This window comes from Typopeltis vanoorti, chromosome 6, assembly GCF_054136105.1.
Source record: "Typopeltis vanoorti isolate ZY-2024b chromosome 6, IOZ_Tvanoo_1.0, whole genome shotgun sequence".
NCBI classification, from domain to species: Eukaryota; Metazoa; Arthropoda; class Arachnida; order Uropygi; family Thelyphonidae; genus Typopeltis; species Typopeltis vanoorti.
Window position 1 is genome coordinate 42,329,397 of NC_143554.1, and position 18,430 is coordinate 42,347,826.

General features: G+C 35.7%; 1 protein-coding gene across 4 annotated transcripts in view; it reads right to left on the minus strand.

The window, feature by feature from the left end:
• Positions 1–18,430, minus strand: part of LOC150105407 (sorting nexin-13-like) — a 599,079-nt gene that overhangs the window by 36,394 nt on the left and 544,255 nt on the right. For all 4 annotated transcript variants that reach the window (XM_090394133.1, XM_090394134.1, XM_090394132.1 and 1 more), the window contains one exon: positions 8,340–8,452. In XM_090394133.1, coding sequence (XP_090250259.1) covers positions 8,340–8,452 — 113 coding nt within the window. The remainder of the gene's footprint in view (positions 1–8,339; positions 8,453–18,430) is intronic.

Sequence of the window (18,430 nt, forward strand, 5' to 3'; positions counted from 1 at the left end):
CTTGTATAAGTCCTTTCGCCCATCAAACTCATTCCACACGTCCACGAATTCCACACCACACCGTCTGCATAACCTGCGCATAATGTCATTTGCGATTATGGCCCTCCTTCTAAACTCCTCTCTGTCATACCGCGGCAACAGACTCACCATTCTAACTCTGTCACTCTTTTCTTTCGCTACCTTTAACAATACTTTCAAGTCCTCTTTCATAAAAAATTTATCACCTTTCAAATTCATTCATACCCGCCACAATTATCAATTCTTTCACCCTCTGTTTTTGCACTCTAATACTCTCACTTACATCCTTAAATTTCGCACCTGGTAAGTACGATTTAGTTACACTCCCATCTATCACTCCTCTTAATAACGAGTCGCCATACAACACTCTTTCCTTCATTTCAGAAACTCGCCCACTCTTACGCTGTTTATTTACGTTAGTCAAATCATTCTCGAAAGAGTTTTGCAGGTGCTCTAATTGCCACTGCGCACAAATTTTGTATCACTAGCGATCTCACTTCCTACAAATAATTCCTCATTTTTTTTATCATTCAAACCATTTTCTCTCTCTGTATAGTTGCTCTCACTCTTTCTTAGATCACCGCTCTCATTGCCATCTTGTACATCGCAATTCCCTATCAAGCCACTATTTTCACTCACATTTTGGCTTTCTTCAACCATAACTGTCTCACAACCTGACACATAATTCAACTCTTCACTTTGCTTACACTTTCTGCACATTCTCCCACCACTTTCACTTTCAATCCAAACTCCAGCCTCATTCGAGAATGCATACATTCCATACACACACATCACATTGGACAAATTCTCTCACATTATAGTTTTTGAACAATGGCGTCGTATTTTTGGACGCCATTATCTTACTTCTTTCTTTTAGGGTTACACGGTGATCAGCACTCATATTTGTAGATTTAGGGACTCAAAAACACACGTGTTGAACAGATTATTTTATTAATTACAAATAAAATAAAACTTGATGTTTCGACCTCTATATCGAGGTCAGCATCGGAAGAATACAACTGTATGCAGAACCAAGCTACATGCTCATGCTTTCTATACCAGTAAACTAAATCTACGTAGTTAATAAATCTTTTTTCTAGCCTGACCTCTAGTGATAGAAAAGAAAAACAAATGAAAAAAAAAAAATAATAATAAAAAAAAAATAAAAAAATAAAAAAATATATATATATAAAAAAAAAAAAAAAAAAAAATATATATATATAAATTATAAATAGATAAATGCAACTACAATAAACTGTTAGAGTCCTCATGTATTAATATTCTGGATAGTTACAAAATGATTTCTTTCAGTTGCTATTGAATGTTCTAAACACTTCACCAAGTCACCAGGTTGTCTTCTTGTAGTGGGAATTTTTCTAATGCTAGTTTAGGATGTTATACAGGTTGTAGATGGGTCCTCCACATTCTTGAAATGGTAAGGCCATCATTTTTGTTGAGATTTGGGTTGTGTTTGAGCATTTCACAAGACTCTTTAAATTTTCTCTCAAACCAGGTTTTGGTGCAGTGTAGGGACTTGGTATTTTTCCAGTCAATTCTATGGTATGTTTGGAGTGCATGGTCAGAAAGGCCTGTTTTACCGAAGTGGAGGTATTTAATGTGTCGTTTGTGTTCGTCTTGTCTGATTGGGATAGTTCGCCCTGTTTCCCCTATGTATGGTATGTTACATGTGCAGTGTATTTTGTATACCCCTGGGTGTGCTAGGTGTGGAAGAGGATCTTTAGAGGAACTGAGTAGGTGTCTTAGCTTATTTGGGGGTTTAAAGGTGGTTTTAATGTTGTATTTGCGAAGTGTTCTGTCTATTTTTTCAGAAATGCTTCTAACATAAGGAATGGCAATAGCATTCTTGAAATCTTTTTTGTTCTTACTGGTGTCTTTATGGAGGATCTTGTGAATAGTTTTTTTATTGTATCCATTTTTGATAAATGTTTGGTTGATGATTTTGTATTCTTGGTTTAGAGCCTGTTCATTTGAACAGATAGTTAGGGCTCTGTGTTTAAGGGTGCTTATGACACCTAATTTTTGTGTATGTATTGGCCTGTGTGTGTAGGTTTGCGGTAAACTGAGAAGGAGAGACAGCCAGAGGGAAGACGTGTGACAAGTGTGTCTAGGAAAGGAAGAGAGTCGTTTTTTTCCATTTCAATGGTGAATTGGATACGTTTGTGTTGTTTGTTTAGGTGGCTAAGGAATGTATTTAGAGCTTCGCGGCCGTGGGGCCAAATGGCAAAAATATCGTCAACGTATCTGAGCCAGATTTTGGGCTTTAGACATGCTGTCTCTAGAGCCCGTTGCTCAAAGTCTTCCATATAAAAGTTAGCTATTGGGGGAGAAAGTGGTGAGCCCATGGCTGTACCTTCTTTTTGAAGGTAAAAATTGTTTTGCCATACGAAATATCCGGAGCGGAGTACGTGGGCAAAAAGGGCCGTGATGTCATGTGGAAATATGTTCTGTAGGAGCAAGATCATGTCATTGATTGGGACATTGGTGAAAAGGGAAGTTATGTCAAAGCTGACTAATAAATCTTGGTCGGTGAGTGTAATGTTTTTGATTTTACTGATGAAATGTTATGTATTTTTTATGTAAGAAGGGGACTGACCTACCAATTCCTTGTGTGGCAGCTAATTTTTTTGCTAAGTGATAATTTGGGCTGTCAATTCCTTCAACGATTGGGCGAAGTGGTGTGCCAGATTTGTGTATTTTTGGCAGGCCATAAATTCTGGGCGCACGGGCATACTGAGGTATTAATTTCTTCAGGCCATGTGTGGACGGATTTGATTAATTCAGTTGTTTTCTTTTTGTTACGTTTTGTGGGGTTGTAGTTAACCTTTTGGTAGGTGTTATGGTCCGATATTAACTGGTTCATTTTTTCTATGTATGTCGTACGGTCTAACAGGACAGTGGAATTGCCTTTATCGGCTTTCGTTATTATAATATCCTGGTTATTTTTTAAGGATTTAAGGGCTAGATTTTTGGTTTTGTTTATGTTGGTGTTTAGTTTTTTGTTAGAATTTAGTATACACGATGTTTCCATTCGTATTTTATCAGCCAGAATGGTGGGGAGGGATCGTAACCTTCTCTCGATATGATACACGATATCAAGTTTGTTCACTGACCTCGGAGCAATGGTGTAGTTCAAACCTTTCTTTAGCAGCGAGAGTTCACCTTCGGTGAGAACGTGGTTTGATAGGTTGATAACTGAGCATTGATCCGATGGTGGTTGGTGGCTCCTAACATTGTTTGCGGGCGATTGGTTGCTTCTTATGACGGCGGTTTGTGGTTGGCTGTTCCTTTCGTAATGGCGTCTTGATGATCTTGTGCTTTTCTGTTGTTGTAGGGCTTGAAATTTCATTATTAGTTTTTCTTTATTTTTCAGTAGTGAGTGCTTGGCCGAGTCGTCGGTGAACCTATCTAGAATCTCCCAAATTTCTGGAATAACGTAGTCAGATAATTCAAATTTAAGTTGCAGAACTTTGGTTTGGGTGGATGCTAGATTTTTACGTGCCTCGTGGATTTGTTCTCGTAATAAGGCTTTTTCCAACCGGGCATAAATACGGAGCACTTTGGTTGATTTAAACTTCTTCTTTAGTTTAATGCAGTTTGGAACTATGTTGCTGTCTCTACATCGTTTCAAAAAGGCTAGTCGATTCGTTAATAAAGAAACACGTATCTTCAGCTTACCATAGAGGCTGCACTGCTTGTGGGTCACATCTCCATGGATTATGATAATTCTTTCTTTTAGGGTTACACGGTGATCAGCACTCATATTTGTAGATTTAGGGACTCAAAAACACACGTGTTGAACAGATTATTTTATTAATTACAAATAAAATAAAACTTGACGTTTCGACCTCTATATCGAGGTCATCATCGGAAGAATGCAACTGTATGCAGAACCAAGCTACATGCTCATACTTTCTATACCAGTAAACTAAATCTACGTAGTTAATAAATCTTTTTTCTAGCATGACCACTAGTGATAGAAAAGAAAAACAAATGAAAAAAAAAAAAATTAAAAAAAGAATATATATATATATATATATATATATATATATAAAAATAATAATAATAAAAAAAAATATATATATATATAAATTATAAATAGATAAATGCAACTACAATAAACTGTTAGAGTCCTCATGTATTAATATTCTGGATAGTTACAAAATGATTTCTTTCAGTTGCTATTGAATGTTCTAAACACTTCACCAAGTCACCAGGTTGTCTTCTTGTAGTGGGAATTTTTCTAATGCTAGTTTAGGATGTTATACAGGTTGTAGATGGGTCCTCCACATTCTTGAAATGGTGAGGCCATCATTTTTGTTGAGATTTGGTTTGTGTTTGAGCATTTCACAAGACTCTTTAAATTTTCTCTCAAACCAGGTTTTGGTGCGGTGTAGGGACTTGGTATTTTTCCAGTCAATTCTATGGTATGTTTGGAGTGCATGGTCAGAAAGGCCTGTTTTACCGAAGTGGAGGTATTTAATGTGTCGTTTGTGTTCGTCTTGTCTGTTTTTGAGTCCCTAAATCTACAAATATGAGCCATTATCTTACGTTAAATTGGCGCCATATTAAAATCTATGAAACGTATTGTTAAATAGTAAATTAAATAACAGAATTTACACCAAAATCACACAGACACCACAAGCTACCAAAATTAGACAATATTACGTTATGATTTTAACCTATATTCTAATTTTCATTCAAAATTATACTTAGCTTTCGGGAGCTCCCTGAAAATACGAGCAACCATCTGGCCCTCTAGCGGCGACCTTTTTCCATATGGTTATTCAATTTTGATATGTTATTTATCATCCATGTATAGCAAATAAAAGTTACAATTAATAGTGACAAAAATGTTAAGAGTTCTTCCTTTCAAATAATGATAGATTTCTAACTGACAGCATACCTATAAGCTGCACAGTTTATGACTTATTGCATTATCTTCAAATAATTCATATTCAAAAGTTTGTGGGTTCCTGATTGACCTCTGAAGAGAAAAACAGAGAATTCATAATGATGTTGTGAGGTCATTTTCACTGACCTGACAGCACTGATCTTAAAACAGCATATAAAAGGCAAAAATATGAACCTTTTGGCTTTTATCTTAAATTTAAATAACACAATACTAAGAAAACTAGTGGAAAAGATACTTCAAGTTCTGCATACTGCCAACTTTTTTGAATATATCTTAAATTTGCAAGGGGTATAAAATTCTAGTCAATGATGCCTTTTCCTACTGCAAAAAGACAATCAGCATGCACTACTGGCAGAAGATTGAGTTTTGATGAAATTCTATTGACTAAATTTACATTTCAGGGTCATAATGATAAACCTAACTTTCATCCTCAGTCACAATTTTCTTAATAAAAGTATTGACTGACTGACTGGTTATGAAGCAATCGGCAACAAACTTTTTATATTTCATTGCACTACTAAAGTAACATGGTATCCAGCATGTGCACAGTTTTCTTAAGTTAAATTTCCTTCTCTTCCAAATTTTGGATATAGATACCTGTGTGATAATTTTTCCCTCCCTCCACTTTAATCTTTTCTACTTCGACTACCTTTTATTCTCTGCTCCTGTAAACAGAGAACTCACCGAATTAGGAGGACCAATTTTAAAACTGTATATGTGTATTCTCCCTCGCCATCCCATCAATTCTTTCATCTAGGTATAAAAATCATCATCATCAAATTCCTGACATGTACCCTCAAGGGGTGTACAGGATATGATAGCATTACATGAAAAATTTACATCATTACCAAATTCCTATCTACAAATTTCCTCCAAATCAGTCTGTTACTTAGTCTGTCAAGACTCCAATATTATCATTATCAGATCTTATATTGCTATCGTCTAAGGCACATTGTACCGTATCAATCTACCTATATCTTGGTCTTCCTCTGGGTCATTTTCCTGCCAACCTGGCAGAGAACACTTGTTTTGCTAATCTTTCCTCACCCATTCTGTTTAAGTGACCATACCACCTGAGATTAGCTCTGCTAACGCATTCCTGGATGCTGACAATGTCAAGTTCTTTCCTAATATCCTTGTTTTTAATATGATATTGCCATTGATGCCATCTGCTCAAGCCTCTAATCAGGACTCTCATATCTGCGGTCTCTCGTCGTTGATCAAGTGTTTTACTTCTGACCCAGCTCTCAGATCCATAAGTTAAAACTGGTTTGAACACTGTCTTGTATACAGCTAATTTAGTGTTCTGGCTAATTTCTCTCTTATTCCATATGAATTTATTCAATTGACTTCCCACCATACCAGCTTTGCTGATTCTGTTGTCTATTTCTATATTGAATTTACCATCTTCACTAAAAATCGTGCCTAAGAAGCTGAAATGTTTTACTTGTTCCACATGTTCTTCTCATTCACAACACAGTTGAAATTTTCAATGATTCTGCCTAGTTTCATTGTCTTTGTCTTTTTATTGCTGACCTTCATACCATATCTATTACAACAGTTATTCAATTTTGTCAGAGAATCTTGCAGACTTGTAGTAGATTTATTTAGAAGTATAACATCATCCGCATAAAGCAAAGAGCTGACATTAACATCTCCAATTTTGATATCATGTTTAACACCACTTTCCTTCATAATGTAATCCATATAGATAATGAATAACAGAGGGGATAATGTACATCCTTGTCTCACACCAGATTTAACATTAAACAATCTTCCTGTACTTCCTTCAATTCTAACTGCTGACTTACAACTCAAATAAAGACTAAGTATTGCTTGATATAATGCCCCATTGAATAGCTATTCAATAGCTTTGAATAGCTATTGAATAGCTTCTCTCTTGGCACCTTGTCATATGCCTTTTCCAGATTGACAAAACTTAAATACAGATCTTTGTTATATTCCCATGCTTTCTCAACTATTTGTCGTAAAGTGAAGATCTGATCCTGATAACCTCTTTTTGGCCTGAATAGAGCTTGTTCTTCACCCCGCTTTTTTTCCACAATTCTTCTCAACCATTTCTCAAGTATACTTGCATAGATCTTCCCAGGAACACTCAGTAGGGAAATACCTCTGTAATTCTCACATTCAGTTTTATTTCACTTTTTATATATGGGTACTATTAGAGCTCTACTCCAATCATCGGGATTTCGTCCCTCTTTCCAAGCTTTCTGAACTATGCAGTGCAGCTACTGTAAGACTTTTATACCACCATACTTCAGCATTTCTGGTCGAATATCATCTACTCCTGCTGCCTTTCCACATTTCAAGCCTTTTGATGGCTTTTTTTTCTACTTCAAGTATGGATATATATATTTCTGACTGCATGCATGATCAGTGTTTTTTACCACTGTGCTGTGCTATCATCACTGCTTGTTTCTTTTAGCAGTTTTTCAAAGTAATTACTCCATACTTCAAGGATATCTTTTTCTCCTGTTTTCATGTCACCTTTATCATATCTAACTCCTTTTACAGCACTCTTTCCTCCTTTTCAAAGCTTCTTTAACAACCTGCAGAATATCTTACCACCTTGATATTTATTTTCTATGTTCTTGACAAAGTCCTCCCACGACTTTTGTTTAGCTAGTTTTACACAGTATTTCGCTTTCTTACATTTGTCTCTGTATTCTCTAAGAGCACAAGCTGACTTATTTGCCAGGAACTTTTGATATGCTTTCTTCTTTTCCTACACTGCCTCTTTAACTTCCTGTGTCCACCATGGAGTTCTGAGATTTCTATCCTTGCAGGCAACCTCACCACATGCCTCTCTGGTTGAATCAATCAGGGCTTTCTTCAAGGCTTGCCATTGAATCTCCAAGGTTTGGTTCCTGTTCTCAAACTCTTTCATTTTTTTCTTCAATAATCTTTATGTATTTTAGTCTACAGTTCACATCTGAGAGCTGCTCAACTTTTATTCACTTTAAAACTTTCTTACATGTTATTCTTTAATATGAAATTCAATTTTATCCTGCTCAAGACTAAATAGTGATCGCTTCCAATTTCAAATCCTCAGTACACTCTGGTGTCCTGCACCACCAGGGAGAAAATATCACTATCAACAATAACATAGTCAATCAGACTTTTCTTATTCCTTGCCTCTTCTCTCCATGTGGTATAAAAATCAACCTTCCTAAATAATGAGTCCTGGATCATAAGGAGTTTAATGTATTATTATGCAAAATAATTTTGAATATATATGAAATATAAGGCTGCTGATACAATAGGCATAAAATAGGAAAGGAAGAATATAGAATTTGAAACTGATTTTTGTATAATTCATTTTCTATTGAAGTTTATGTGTATATGTTTTTAAAATTCAGGTACTTACCTGGTATACTACACAGCATAACCATTTTGGCAGCAACGCAGGTTCTCAGTTTAGTATTGCAATCTCTTACAGGTGCTGGAGCAGCCAAAATTCCATTAGGCCACAATGAATTCCTGAACAATATTTCTCAATTAATCAATATTCAATTAATCACACTTCTTCTCTTCTTTGAGTTTCAGTAGAAGTAATAATAAAAACAAGGAAAAATTGTTCTTAATATTACAGGATTACGAGAGGGTTACTAACAACTTCAGAGAGAACAAAACAACAGTTTATCATAGCAGAAGATACGCTATAGAGTAGTTGTTCTTATGATCCAGCAAATACACTGGTATCCAAAACCTAAGGACAAACACTATTTTTGAAGATTACAACTGCAAATTCAGACAAATCATGTGCAAAGAGGTCACATGGACTCAACAGGATAAAAGGCTGTGATAAGTGAACTGTGTGTGTGAAGGAAGCTCTTTTCATGAAGGAATAAAGCTACAAACTAGGATATCTGTCTTATAATGTCTCAAAGACATCACTAGATTATTTCATATGGAGAAGAATTATTGGAAAGCTTAAAGAAGGCTGCAGAATTACTGATATTGCTAGGGAGTTTGGAATGTCACATAGCATCATGTCATAGCTCTGGGCAGAATTTCAAGTGGAATGTGTTCCAAACATTTACTAACAGTTACCCTCACTCTACTATGCAGCATGAAGACAAATTTTTGGTTATAACAGCAAAATATAATCAATACAACCCAGCAGGGCAGCTCCATTTAAGCACAAGTATGCAGTTATCCAAAAAAAATGTGTCAAATAGGTCTTTACATCTGAAGGCCTGTAGTCTCCATCTCTTTATCCTTAGCTCATCATAGAGCATGTTTTCAGACAAATGTTTTATAAATAAAAATTGGAATATTAAAAAAAATTTCATGACTACAGCCAAATATTAACATAAATTTATTGCCAGCATACTAATAAGTTATGTAATAAGTTAAGAACACGAAAAATGTGTTATAAATTTTGTACAAATTAAATTGCAATATGTTTTTGGCAAAAGTTAAAGTTCCTAAGGATGTAGTTAAGGAAAATAAGGCAGAGAGACATTTCAGTATGGAACATGTCCACCCTGAACCATGATATAGCTCTCACAATGTTGTACCACACTTAGCACCAAGTGATTCAGGAGTTCTTAAAGCAAACTGGCCTACTCTTCTTTCAGAGCAAGGGGAAATTCTGAGCAGCAATGTATCTCCCTATTGCATCCCAAACGTGTTCTATAGGGTTAAGATTTGGTAAGCATGATGGCCACTCAATTCAATTAATATCTTTGGTCTCCACAGGTATCTCCAGTGCACATGTACGATGTGGTGTGGCATTGTCCTCCATAAAAATGATTTCTTTGCATACAGCACCATGGAACAACTGGCATTAAGTTGAATAAATTTGCTTCAATATTGTTCCAGTCATAGTCTCTTTTTCCAGCACTTGTAGCTTGGTGCATCCATTAGGTATAATGCTTCCCCACACCATGACCCCAGCACTGCTGTGTGTATCCCTTTCAAGAACATTTTCACAATGCTAAACAGTAACCACTTTCACGTCAGATCAAGTGTCATCTAGAATCGGAGGAAAGACTAAAATGCTTCTCATCTGTAAACAGAACATTAGCCCATTAGTGTCTTGTCCAATTTATGGATACAACACCACTGAAAATGTGATTTACAATGAATTGTGGATAAAGGGATGCAGATGCAGGCCTTCAGGCATATAGGCCTTGTATACGTCTTACCACAGTTTGTTAAGATATCTTCACATACCTGTGCTTGAAATCTGACCTGCTGCAATGAATCGATTATATTTTGCTGTTATAATCAAAAATCTGTGTTCATGCTCTGTGATAGGGTGATGAAAAACCTCTTAGCAAATGTTTGGAACGCATCCCACTGGTTTTGAAATGCTGTCCAGAGCCTGGATACAATGCTATGTGAGATTCCAAGTTCTCTGGTGATATGAGTAATTCTGCAGCCTTCTTCAAGCTTTCCAATAATTCTCCCCCCCCCCACACACACACCCCACATGAAATCATCTAGTGATGTCTTTGAGACATTACAGGACATCCAAGTTTGCTACTGAATTCTTTCATGAAAAGGGCATCCTTCAAACCGAATTCATTTAGTGTAGCCTTTTATTCTTTTGAGTGCTACCACGTGACCACTTTTCATGTAATTTGAAAATCATTTGAATGTGTACCCGCTTTCTACTTGAAACTGCCAGTTATACAAATTTATACAAGGTGACTCATCTGAATTTGTGGTTGTAATTTTCGGAAATAGTGTTTGTCCTTAGGTTTTGGACTGCAGTGTATTAGTAAATAATCCAGAAAAGATCACTTTATATTAGTTAAGCTCTAGATGATTATCTCAGGAGAATATGCTGGTTTATTTAAGAATATCATGTAAGTCAGAATCATGTAGAAGTTTGAGAACAAAGTTATAGATTCAGCTACATGGGCTGCATGAACATATTTTATACAGTGTGTACATAAGAGGTTAGAGAAAAGAGAAGATGAACAAACCTAGCATTAGAAGAATTGAACATAGGTATTGATTGATTGGTGAAGGGACAGCAAATTTCATAATATGGCAAAGCAAAGGTTGTAGCAGTACAGGAAGTAATAATAAATAGTAATAAAGCGATAAATTAGTAAATATATAGTGTACAAAAAGAATATTTAAAATCATAAATTAAATAATTCAATATCTATACAAAAATAGAATTCATAACCAAATGTGCTTAAATACATTAATTCTTTGTGAAAAGTTAAACATGTCATGCAATTTGTCCTTGTCTGATAACATCTCCAAGTGTATATGGCTCAGCAAGATTAGTAAAAATTCCATTCTTCTTTTGTGTGAAGTGCTATCACTCCACCAGAATATGACAAATGGTGACATTCATGTTGTAATTTTCATACATGGGAGAGTCATTAGTCCCCAGTAAATAAGAATGTATAAAAGATGACCGTGATCTATGCAAAGTGCAGTAAGGACCTCCTCCTGTTTTCTGTTTCTAAACTGAGTAGACTCCCAATACTTAACTTCAGTCTTGTTCCATTTATTTGTCAGTGCTTCCTTAATGAACACTGCTTTTAGCAATGTCAAACAGTATGTCGAAAAAGTATGAGACAATCTAGAAGTAGTCTGCAATATCATTTCCTTTAATTCCAATTTAGATGGGAATCCAGCTCAACCAAACACATTAAAATTAAGGGTCTTCATTTTGTATAACAGTTGTAAAATCTCACAAAGCACTGGATGTGGATTATACACAGGAAATGAGATGGCCTGTAAAGAACTCAACAAGTCTGTATAAATTAAGCACTTTTGTAGCATTTTTCTTTTATATGCACAAGTGCAAGCTGAATGGCATGCAACTTTGCTGTATAATTACTGCAGTTACGAGGGTGGTCTGAAAAGTTCTCAGCCTCGACCATAGATGGCAACACTATTGGCAAGATTTTGTTTTCTAAGTTGATACATCTGTCATAAGCATCCATGTGAAATTGCAAGTCATTGTATAAAGTAGTTTGTTTTATACAGCTGTCTGAAACAAAAGTGTTGTCTGTATCCTTTGAAATGGATAAAATTGAGTATCGTGCAATTATAAAATTCTTTGTAAAAGAAGGTTTAAAATTGGATTCACCTTTACACACCAAAATCCAAACAGCAGTCAAAACAGTGGACAGAAGCCGGTTGTTCAGCGCCAAAGAAGACAAAGTCGGTTCCATCAGCATGAAAGGTCATGGCATTGGTGTTTTGGGATGCTAAAGGCATTTTGTTTATTAATTATCTTGAAAAGGATAAAACAATAACCGGGGAATATTATTCCAATCATAATATTCATTCTTCAAGAATGAATCTTTTCATGAGAAAAGACCTGGTTTGTAGAAGAAAAAAAATCATCTTTCATCAGGACAATGCACCTGCCCACAGAGGTGTTTTGGAAATGGGAAAATTAAAGGATATGCACTATGAATTGTTGGAACATCCACCCTATTCCCCAGATTTGGCTCCCTCTGACTTCTATCTCTTCCCAAAACTAACACTCCTCCTCGCCAGTGAGCGTTTTTCTTCGAATCAAGAAGTGATTGCAGCTGTAGAAGAGTATTTTACATTTCTTACTGAGAACCACTACAGGGATGGGATAATGGCACTGGAGCATCGTTGGAATACATGTATTAGTCTTAAGGCAGATTATGTTGAAAAATAAAAATAAATTTGAAATTATAAATTTGTTTTTTTATTGTTAGGCCAAGAACTTTTTCAACCACCCTCGTATGTGGGATATAAATGGGTAATGTCAGGAAACACAGCAACACAACCAACAGAGAACTCAGATTTTGAACTATCAGTATAGATGGATAAAATATCAGAGTTGACCTCTCTGAGCAAATTAAACAGTTGCAGGTAGACAGATGATTGAGTACCCGATTTCTGTAGTTGACAGAAGTCTGATATGGAGGAATGCTATTATGTGTGGTGCATGTAATGTTATCAACATTGATACCAATAACTTGTATAATATCTTTAACATACATACCAAAGGAATGAATGGCAGTCTGATGTGTGTGTGTGTGTGTGTGTGTGTGTGATATTGAACTTCCCAATGCAGAGAAAACAGACTAGTCCATTTGGAAGAGACTTATTTTTAGGGCCTAATTAGGAGACTTTGAATGGGTGATGTGCAAAAAAGCACCAGCAACAATGGATCCATTATGTTCCAAAGTGCATGATAAAGGTGGAACAAGGAACAATCAGTATCCCATTCTGTAGAGGACAGAGTGCAAAGGAGATTCAATTTTTTTTTTTTTTTTTTTTTTTTTTTTTTTTTTTTTTGCACTTTTCTCTAAGTTGATGACTGTGTGTAAAGAATAATTTAAGCTTTCTATCAAAGATAAGTCCAAGGAAGTTTGGTGCTACCGGAATAATTCCTTGTCCCATTTTTAAATTAGGATCTGAGTGAAGAACATGCTTTCTTTTCTGCTGAAAATTTCAACCTATTACTAAGAGCTCATGAACAGATATGATTAATTCTTTGTTGAAGTTGTTTTTAAATTATTCTTATATTGCAAGAATGATGGTAAATTGTGAAGTTATCAACATAAGGAGCATTACTTACTGTGGGAGGAAGCTGTTCAGTGGTTGAATTAACTCATAGCAAAGAGTGTCACACTTAGACAGTCTTAACAACAACACCCACTTCTTGATAATATGGCCAAGATAATGTGCTTCTCACTAGGGCTTGGTAGACTTGGCTGGACAAAACGTTTTAACAAAAACAGGAAAATATCTCCTCAGATCAAGAGTCAAGATGTCTTTTAATATGTCATATCCACAGGCAGTGTCATAAGCTTTTTCCATGTCATAGAAGACTGACATCAGATGCTCTAGTTTCAGGAAAGCATCTCTTATGCATGTTTCTAAATGGACCAAATGGTCCAGTGTTGATCAGTGTTTATGAAAGCCACATTGTGTATTTTGAAGAGAAGTTTATTGCTTTCTAAATGCCAAAGAAGCCTTGGGATTAAAATTTTTTCCTATATCTTAGCTATCAATAAACAGTTATTGAGCTATCACTCTGACCAAAGACAGTTGCTCAGAGTGATAGCTCAATAACTGTTTGTTTGTGTTTGATCCTTTCCTGGTTTTGGGATTTCAACAACAATTGACTTTATGCCAAGAATCCGGAAACTCCTCCTCTGTAAATATTCTGTTGTACAGTAAGAGAAAGAAATCCACTGGAGATAATGGAAGATGTTTTATCATCTAATAATGGATGTCATCAGGATCTACTGCACTAGCATGACAGAGTAGAAGATCTCTTTTTAAGTTTCCTTTTTAACGAAAGTCTGATTGTATGGCTCTAGAGCACTGGTAGTTTAGCCACTGTTTGTCTTTCACTATTAAAAATTCAGGATAGGAAGCTGTTGTTGAGATTCTAGCAAAATTATCTCTCAAAGTGTCTGCAATAGTTTTAGAATCTGCAACAATGGATCCATTATGTTCCAAGATAAACAAACAGCGCACTCTCTATCTACCTTTCATTTTCTGGATTTTATCCCATGTAATTTTTACGCTAGTTGTTTGATTGATCAATGATGTAAATGAGACCCAAGACTGTTTTGACTCTGATGACTCGCATAACGTTCTTTGGCCCAGGCATGTTTAAAGGCTATTAGATTTCATGTATGGAATCTATGAAATATATCCCATGCTCTGTCTAGATCTTCGTTGGTGGCTTGACACTCTGAATTCCAATAAAGTTTTGGATAGAATGGAAATAGATATGTCTTTGGAATTAGGAAAGAACTAATATTCTCGTTTTTAATATGATACTGCCATTGATGCCATCTGTTCACGCCTATAATCTTTCTCAGGACTCTCATATCTGTGGTCTTTGGTCAAGTGTTTTACTTCTGACCCAGCTCTCAGATCCATAAGTTAAAACTGGTTTGAACACTGTCTTGTATACAGCTAATTTAGTGTTCCGACTAATTTCTCTCTTATTCCATATGAATTTATTCAATTGACTTCCCACCATACCAGCTTTGCTGATTCTGTTGTCTATTTCTATATTTAATTTACCATCTTCAGTAAAAATTGTGCCTAAATAGCTGAAATGTTTTACTTGTTCCACAGGTTCTCCATTCACAACACAGTTGACATTTTCAATGATTCTGCTTATTTTCAATGTCTTTGTCTTTTTATTGCTGACCTTCACATCATATTATCTACAATTTTCCTCCAAATCAGTCTGTTACTTGTCAGCATCCAGGAATGCGTTAGCAGAGCTAATCTCAGGTGGTATGGTCACTTAAACAGAATGGGCGAGGAAAGATTAGCAAAACAAGTGTTCTCTGCCAGGTTGGCAGCAAAACGACCCAGAGGAAGACCAAGATATAGGTGGATTGATACGGTACAAAGTGCTTTAGACGATAGAAATATAAGATCTGATAATGTTGGAGTGTTGACAAGTAACAGACTGATTTGGAGGAAAATTGTAGACAGGAAATTAATAATGATGTAATTTTTTTCATGTAGTACTATCATATCCTGTACACCCCTTGAGGGTACATGGCAGGAATTTGATGATGATGATAATGATGGTGAATTAGGACATCATTTTTACTGTAACAAAACTATGTATATGAAAGAATGTTTCTCTGATGTTGTCTTAAATAAAATATAGCTTTGATGTAGTTAATTTATTTTATTTCATTTATTTATTGTAATTTATTTTATTTTCACTAGAGGTCAGGCCAGTAGAATAATCATTGTTCAAATCATTGTCTCTTCAGCATACTGTATGAAATGTAATTTAGCTTGTCTCTTTATATATAGGTGTATACTCCAGATGATGACTCTGGTCATCATCTGGAGTATGAAGGTCGAAAAGTTGGGAAATTAAAATAATTATTTATAACACAGTTGTAGAGTCCATAATTTGTGTAGAATGAAATTGCATTCTGATATCTCTTCCTAGAAGAATTTAGTGATTTGTGAGGCGTTGCTGTAATTGATATTCCATCCATTGACATTGCTCTGAGTCGTTTTTCAAGTGTTGATGACATGATGTTTCCAAAAGGTTATCACCATACTGTAGTTTTTTTTTAACTGTCCAGTAAGATCCTGTCAGTCCTTCAACGGCCTTTGGAATAAATAAGGGTGACATTTTCCCTATTGGATTTTCAACAGTTGTGTGGATGATGATGATGATTTTTGATTTTTACTTCTTTAATCAAGTGATGTATCTATGCTCATGCTCATGGATGTCTATTTACCAGCAAGCAATGACTGTACTTGGGAGAGGAAAACGAGGGTTATCCCAGGCACTATACTGGAACTACAGTAAGCATTGGGTACCAGCCTCAGATCATGGAGGGGGAGACTTACTGCAATACTGCTGACCCTTGCAAGCAAGCCCACTAGCTGAATGGTTCTGGATGAGCCATTCCAGGACCACCTATTTTGCTGAAGCAGAGGCCAAAGTAGTGCAAGAGTATCCCGTTTTTTCTAGATGTCCACGGGGTCACACTGCATGGCAAACACAGTGGTCAGGAGATAAAATAGCATAAAAGACTCAGAAGCACAGTAAAGAATACGGGAAAAAAAGTAAAGAAAAAGAATGAATAGGGTAAAAGGCTTCCCAATGATGGGGAAGCCCTCCCAACACCTTCCACCACAGTCAGGAACCCCACAAGGGAATTGAAAATAGGAACCATGAACATAAGGAGTATTAATGGAAAAGTATATCAAATTACTGAAAGGAAAAGAAGGCAAAAACAAGTCAGATCCCACTAAATAATAAGTACAGGATGTTGAGACTCAGGTATTTAGTTGATAATGATCAAGGAAATGAAAGAGTAGTTAACACAATCAACACCAAACATCAAGATACATTTTAGAAATTATGGACTTTACAACCGTGTTATAAATAACTATTTTAATTTCCCAACATTTCGATCTTCATATTAAGATCATCATCTGGAGTATATACAAATATACAAGGACAAGCTGAGTTAGTTATATTATACACAGTAGGCTAAAGGAACAATGAATAGGACATCATTGTTACTGAAAGAAGACTATCTATAAGAAAGTATTTTTTCCTATGTTATCTTAAATAGAACTTAGTTTTGATGTAGTTTCTAAATAATTGATTGATTTTTTTTTCTCCCACTAGAGGTCATGTCAGTAGATTAACAAGTGATCAAATCATTATTCCTTTAGCTTACTGTGTATAATGTAATGTAACTGAGTTACATTATACACAGTATAATGTCCTTATATATTTATATATACTCCAGATGATGATCTTAATATGAAGATCGAAACGTCAGGAAATTAAAATAATTATTTGTAACATGATTGTAAAGTCCATAATTTCTAAAATGAATGTAGATCACCGTGCAACACTAAAAGAAAACATCAAGGTAAACTTCTGGATTGGAAGGCAATTTCAAGTAGAGTTATGTGGCCGAACTTCACAATGTGAAAATAAACAATGTGCTTATTGTCCCACAGAAGGTTGTCCCAAGGAAGTAGTGAAGGAATTTTTCAAGTCATTAGAGCAAGAAACTGCCATAAAGAAAATGGGGGAAAGCGATCCTTGTTGGAGAGCTACACAGCAGAGTAGGAAATGAATCCCAAGAGGCATACAGAAATATTTTCAAAAAATCTGGAGAAAATGGTAAGGCTAATAATAATGGTAAGTATCACATCCCAAAAGTAATGTCCGTTTTCATACTGTACCTGTTCAAACGTGTTTCTGCTCATCTAAACATGAATTTTTAAAGCTTTATAAGTACCACTAAGCTGAGGCAACCTCATTCTAAGGAATTCCACCCTGCATAAACATCGCACATACGTTATTGTTTAAGTAACCCTTTATTACCATGGAGTTCACTGAAGAGCACATTTGGAACATCATACTTTATGAGTTCAAAAAAAGACAACAATGTTCCTAACATTGTAAAAAATGTGGAAGACACGTATGGCAATAATGTTTTAAATGTGTGAAAGTGCCAGTAATGATTCCAACAATTTTGACAAAGGGACTTTTAGCTTGAAAGACTCCCCTCGCTCTAGGTGCCCTGTCTCTCTCGATAACAATATGCTGGAAGCCGCTATTGCAAGAAATGCCAATTCAACTGTTGAAGATTTAGCAAAATATCTTAATTCATCATCATCAACCATTCATCAGCATTTGCAAGAACTTGGAATAGTGTCTAAGCTCAGCAAGTGGGTTCCTCATGAAGAGCACATTTGAACAACAATCGAAGAGAGCATGTCGACATCTGTGAGAAGTTCAATCTATGTTTTTGAGTCGTATAGTCACCGGTGATGAAAAGTGGATACTTTACAAGAATAATAAGCACTGAAGGCAGAGAGTTCATTTAGGAGGCACAGGCTAAACCTCAGCCAAAACAAGATCTTAACCCTCAGAAGATTTTATTAAGTGTTCGGTGGGATATGGCTGGCATTATATACTTTGAACTCTTGTCACAAAAACAAACAATCACAGCTGAAGTATAA